General features: G+C 44.4%; 1 protein-coding gene across 1 annotated transcript in view; it reads right to left on the bottom strand.

The window, feature by feature from the left end:
• Positions 1 to 2,442: 2,442 nt before the first annotated feature.
• MB21D2 (Mab-21 domain containing 2) overlaps positions 2,443 to 6,602 on the bottom strand; it is a 135,591-nt gene continuing 131,431 nt past the window's right edge. The window contains exon 2 of the mRNA XM_006762001.2: positions 2,443 to 5,285. Coding sequence (XP_006762064.1) covers positions 4,021 to 5,285 — 1,265 coding nt within the window. The 3' untranslated portion in view covers positions 2,443 to 4,020. The remainder of the gene's footprint in view (positions 5,286 to 6,602) is intronic.

Raw genomic sequence — 6,602 nt, 5'->3', positions numbered from 1 at the left:
TCCTCCTTCTTTTTTCCAGGAGTGTGGTGAAAAACCTTAGATCACCTTATTGGATTCTTATTACCCAAGTTACTAAGAACATTACCAGTGGCATACAGGGAGCTTAGCCAATGAGCAGTCAGAAAAGGTGTTTCCTCTATAGTTCACACCAACTGCCAGCTCGGCCCCTGCCCAGGCCTAACGCCTCTGGCCAAGTCATTAGCCCTGGGAAGGGGACCCCCAGACCCTTACGATTGCCAGCTCTGCTCCTGCTCCCTGCCATCGCCGGCTCCCTTCAAGCTCCTTGCCATCACCGGCTCCAACCCTGTCCAGGCGTTAGGCCTGGGCAGGGGACCCCCAGCTCCCCGTGATCACCAACTCTGCCCCTGCTCCCCACCATTGCTGGCTCCGCCCTTGCCCAGGCCTAACTCCTCAAGGTGTTAGGCCTGGGCAGGGGACCCCTCAGCTCTGATTACAAGCTCCGATCTCTGCTGGGCACCTACATATGCAAATAAGCTGCCATCTTTGTTTGGTTAATTTGCATACTCATCCGATTGGCTGGTGGGTGTAGCGAAGGTATGGTCAATTTACATTTGTCTATTATTAAGACAAGGTAAGATTGTGGGGATAATCCTATTTTTAAAATGTCTGGTCCTGACTGGCTTCATCACTCTAAAACTAGTCTTTACTTGCATCTTTGGATCTTCCAGTTCAGATGAGAAAGGCAGAGAATAATCTACTCTTAAAATATGTGAAACCAGGACTCATCAAAGGATTGACAACCTGTTCAGTTACAGCTGGTGAATTCCCACAACCAAAGAAATCAGTTGTAAGTAAGGCTAAAATCATGACTCCTTCAGGCTTTTTATATTGTACATAAAACAAGAGATTTTAACCAATCTTCCAGGATTCGGAAGAAAAAATTAGTTCAATGATTTTCTAAGTTTCAGACAAGGAAAGATATCAGACTCCATCCTAGTTCTACCTACCTTCAACAATGCCTGGCCTAAGAGTCTTAGGTTTATAGTACCAGGAATTTAAAAAGTTTTATAATTAGATCCTCCCTAGCCTGTTTAGCTCAGTGGATAGTGTCACCTGGGGACTGAAGGGTCCTGGGTTGGATTCCAGTTAAGGGCATGTACCTCGGTTGTAGGCTCCTTCCTGGCCCAGGCCCCGGTTGGGGCACATGCAGGAGACAACCAATTGATATGTTTCTCTCACATCAATGTTTCTCTCTCTCTTTCTCTCTTCCATTCTCTTTCTTAAAAAAAAAAAAAATCAATGGGAAAATATCCTTGGGTGAGGATTAACAAAAAAAATAATAAATAACAAATAACATCACTATAATGAAATTCTATGAGATAGTTAATCTATAATTTCATTACAAGACTATAAGGCCTGGAATGACTTTAACAGACTTTCACCAGGTACATATTTATTAGTTATAGAGGCTTTGCTATTCTTTGGAATTAATGAAATCAGATAGTATAAACCAGCTTTTAGATAAACTATATGGATACCCTTGATATATGTCCCCAGAAAGAAAAAGAGCACATGCAATAACTTAGTTTAAATACACTGAAATAGTTTGGTACACCCATTTAAATTAATTTTGATGAATTGAACCACATTCAAACTGCTAAAAGAACTAAGTGTTGACTCATTTAAGTAGAAAGTCCAGTGGGGAGAGAGGTCTCAGACTTGGGAGGGAGGAGGGCAGAGTCTGGTGACTCATGTTATGCCCCACCACGCCCAATCTCTCAGTAGTATCATCCAATGTCAGCTTCATCCTCAGGCTGGCTCTAGCCATGATTATGGGATAGCTGTCAGAGTGGCAGAGGCCAGGTGCGTCCTCTTCCAGGTCCAGCACGCATGCTCTGCCCAGCATCCCACGCTAGGATCCTGAGCATGTCCCTGATGGGAGCAGCTTACATTCCATGTCAATCCCTAATTAATGACTGTGGCCAGGAAAATGGTTGTGTCAATGGGCCTACACCAATCAGGGTAGAGTCTGGGGCTGGGGATAAAGTCATTTCCCAAGAAAGACATAGATTATGTGGAGGACAGGTAGTACTGGTAGTAAAAACTAGGGAAAGAGAAAAAAGAACACTGGGTGTTCCCTACGTGAGCATCTGGCCTCAAAGACAATAGTGAGCCCCAACTTTACTGAAAATTACTGTTGGGATTACTAATAAGAAAATATGTTTCAGCCCCAGCTACTTTGGCTCAGTGGCCTGCGGATTGAAGGGTCCCGGGTTTGATTCTGGTCAAGGGCACATGCCCAGGTCGCAGGCTCGATCCTGAGTGGGGGGAGTGCAGCAGGCAGCCGATCAATGATTCTCTCTCATTATTGATCTTTCTATCTCTTTCTCCCTCTCCCTTCGTTTCTGAAATCAATACAAATATATTTTTAAAAAATAGTTTCCATATTACAAACTAACAACAGCAATAACAACAAAATTCCAAGGCCAGTATGTTTCTTTTATTATGATTTTTTTTGCGTGTTTGACTTAAGATGGTTGAAGGATTTCATTTTCATTTATAAACATTACATTAATTCCCATGCAAAAACCCAGGACCACATATGCCTGATTTCGACCGAAACTGTAGGTCTGGACATTCAAGATCAAAGTCAAAATGTTGCTTGACCTTTCCAGTAGTAGACATCACGGTCATCTTTGAGAGATCAGCAGGCCCCCTGACCTCTCAAACCCCACAGTTGGCAATGAGTCCATACAAAAACGGAGCCAATGCCATGTGGCACCTAAACCCGGCAGGAAACTTCGTTCATGAAGACAGGATAGCTCTACTCCAAGGCTGGTGCCCACAGACATATCCTGGTTCCTGCTCTATAGCAAAACCTGTTTTGGAACAGGCATGATATCTTCTATTTGGGGATTATAAATTCTTCCTGCCAGTTTTCCTCAAAACTCTCAGTAGAAGCAAAGAGATTTTACAAAAAAAGCTAACCTCTATAACCCCAAAAGAAATACATACAAAGACACCTATTCTATCAAGTATATATTTTACCCAGCTTCAGATAAAGTCACTCAGCAGGTATAAAGCTTTAAAAACTTCTCTCAGTAAGATAGGAACCAGGAATATCAAAGAGGGCAAAACAGAAGCCCATAATTAAAGGAGGACTAAACAAATGTAAAGAATCATTCCATTGATTGCAAGAAATGGGCTAAATTAAAAAAAAAATATGATAGCATTTCAACAGAAGATGTCAATTTATATTGAAACACACACATTGGAACTTTGACAATGTCAAAGATTTCATTAGTGCAAATAACAATTATAATGGTATGTTCTTTAATAATATTTAAATAAGACTTCAAATAATTACACACACTAAAACTACCATTTGGGAACCTTAATTCTGTTTGGAAAGCTGTCAAACATTCCCTCCAAACCATCTGAAGTTCTGATTTGAGGACAATTACATTCAATGAAGTTGCTCCAAAACAGAATTGGTAGCATTATCACTTTCAAAGTTGACATTGCTAGGTGGGAAGGGGAACTATTCTGGCCACTGGTCCGAAGAATTCAATCCAGCTAGCACACCGGGTAGTTCCCAACTTCAGGTGACTCCCAAATATCTGTAGTGAAGATAGCTCATTAAAAGAAAAGAAAAGAAAGACAAATAAAACAAAACAAAAAAATAATAGAATCCTTATGTGTCAGCATGAGGTCTGTTTCCCTATCCCCATTAACAAATTTGCACAAAGTATGAAACAGAAAAAAAGCAAGAGAATTCATGGGCATCTCAGTCTATGGCTCAAGGTCTCCTTAAAAAACAAAACAAAAATGAACTATGTGACAAGAACTACAAACAGTAAACAAAACCAGAGGCAGCGTATGAAATAGTAATATACTGTTTCAGAGCCTGCACCGCCCTGCAAAACAGGAGACTTCCAATGTGTTCTTCACAGATCCAATCTAGGCTGGATGTGTAGAAAACGGAAAGACAGCGGCACGGACCACAAGACACATGATGCAAGTTTTAGAACCAGAAAAACCAAAAGGCAGCAAAAATGCTCAGAAAAATTTATCATCAATTCTGAAATGGGGCCTGGTGACATCATCGGGGTTAATAAAGACAGAGATGGACTTCCCCGGGTTCTCAGTCACTAGCTGCTGCAGTTTTTTGGCCAAACGGTCATCAGGCTGGTTGGGGTCCCCTCCGTCCGACTGCGGGGAGGGGATGCTAGTGGTGCTCCCCCGCCTCTGCAGCTCCAGCGTCAGCCGGTTGGCGGCCTTGACATGCTCGATGGCCGTGCGCAAGTGCTCTGCGGGGTCAGAGCGGACGGAGGACAGCTTGCGAGCCTGGAGCATGACCGTCTCCTCCGACAGGTGCTCCAGCATGTTGCACTGAGGGATGAAGTAGTTGGGACACATCTTGTTGACCAGACAGTGCTGCAGGTCGTCGATGAGGCCCAGTAAAAAGTGGGCTGCATAGTCTTCTTGAGCCAAGTAGTTGGCGGGAAGTCTGTCGCAGGCCCAGAGCATCATGCTCCGCAGGTGATAGGGGCTAATGGCCTTGGGCCGGGACAGGAGTTTAATGATGATGGCTTTGCAGGCCTGGTAGGCCTGCATGAGGCTGCTGGAGATGCACTTCTTCAGCTGCACCTCGCTCCTGGCAAAGGACAGCCGCCACTCATTGTCCTTCTTACCCTTGTAGGAGCAGGCAGGCACCAAGTAAAACCCACTGATGACCTCTTCCTCTGTGATCTTCCCATCCCAAAAGTGGTTCTCCATGAGCCAGCTCTGGGCCACTGCAGGCCAGCCTTTGAAAGACACCACAGGGACAATATCGTACAACATGCGACTGCTCCCCACACCCAGGATGATGGAGATGATGGTCCCATTCTTTTCTACCTTCTCCACCTTTGGCATCCCTCGCTGGGGTTTCTTCTGTATCTCTGATAGGACGATGCTGATGGAGTCATAGAACCAGTCGGCCACTTTGGTGGGGGAGAAGAAGTAGTTGGTGGCACCGTTGATGTGATCCACGATGGTGCAGCAGTCTTTCCATTTACTGATCGTCCCCTCATCGAAGAGCCGGAGGCTCAGCCAAGAGTGGCACAAGGCTGAGTGGCGCATATCGAGTGTCACAGGCTGATTACGGTCATGCAGCTTAAGGGCCGGCACCAGAAGGGTAAAGTCCATATCGTAGTCAGTCCCCCGGGCATAGATATTAAGCTCATCCAAGTCCAGGTCCACCACGCCTTCCCGGACTCCCCCAGAGAGCAGCAGGTACTCATTGGCCACTGGAAGTTTTTGGTCCAGCTTCTGCACCATTCCTAGAAACAGGAAGAGAAAGTACTATTACAGGAAGCACAGACACAATAGGCTTATGCATCAATACAGAATGAGCCTCCCAAACCACTGCTCATTCTTAGTACAAAATCAAATATTAGGCTCCTGCACAGACTCACCTTGAGTCCACTCTTTTCCAAGTGGGAGAATTATGATAGATTTTTCTCTCTCCATGGCAACAGTATCACTTTCAATCATAAACTCCTCTTCCCCCAGTCATTACCTGGACTAATGGTATTGCCACACTCAGTGACCAGGCTGAAAACCTCAGTAAGCTTCAACTCTTCCTTCCCGGTTCTCCATCTCTGTTGCCATCAGACAAAGCCAGGCTCTCTGGTCTCTTGCCAAAGCAGTCTCCTCCCCCAGGCTCTCCCTGCTTAAAAGAGTTCTCTACACCAGTGAAGGACACTGTGGGCTGTGGACGCTGGGAGTGGGACACTTTCAGAGGGCAGGGAGGTCACAATTCTTTTTCTAAAAAAATATATTTTATTGATGTTTTTACAGAGAGGAAGGGAGAGGGATAGAGAGTTAGAAACATCGATGAGAGAGAAATATAGATCAGCTGCCTCTTGCACTGGGGATGTGCCCGCAACCAACGCACATGTCCTTGACCGGAATCGAACCTGGGACCCTTGAGTCCGCAGGCTGACGCTCTATCCACTGAGCCAAACCGGTTAGGGCAGGTCACAATTCTTTTCATTGTGCTAAGACATTGTCTTTTCACTGTGGTCACACTTGAACTGATGGTATAAAAGCAATTGGAGGGCAAAGCTGCTTAGTACTAGTCAAGACAATGGCACCCGACTGCATGAGCAATCGCTGGATTCTGTGCTATTGGCATGCACTAGCATTAAAAAAAAAAAAAATTTTTTTTTAAAATCCAGTTGCACTTAAGAAAATCCTCAATGGAAACAAAAAAAATTAGTTTTGTTAAATGCCAACTCTTGAGCTACCTTTCTTATATCCAGATACACTGTGTGAAGAAATGGAAAGTAACTGTAAAGCACTTCCTCTCCATGCTGAAACACAAAGGCTGTCTTTAAGGAAAGTGCTCATGTGCCCTGGCTGGGTAGCTCAGCTGGTTAGAGCATTGTCCCAATACATCAAGGTTTCCAGTTCTATCCCCAGTCAGGGCACATATAAGAATCAACCAATGAATGCATTAATAAGTGGAACAACAAGTCAATGTCTCTCTCTCTCTCTCTCTCTCTCTCTCTCTCTCTCTCTCTGCATGCACACGCACTCTCTCGCTCTAGGATCAATAAATAATTTTTTTATTTTTTATTTAATTTTAAAAGAAA

This window comes from Myotis davidii, unplaced genomic scaffold (genome assembly GCF_000327345.1).
Source record: "Myotis davidii unplaced genomic scaffold, ASM32734v1 scaffold557, whole genome shotgun sequence".
Lineage (NCBI taxonomy): Eukaryota > Metazoa > Chordata > Mammalia > Chiroptera > Vespertilionidae > Myotis > Myotis davidii.
This window is presented reverse-complemented; position numbering and strand designations above follow the sequence as displayed.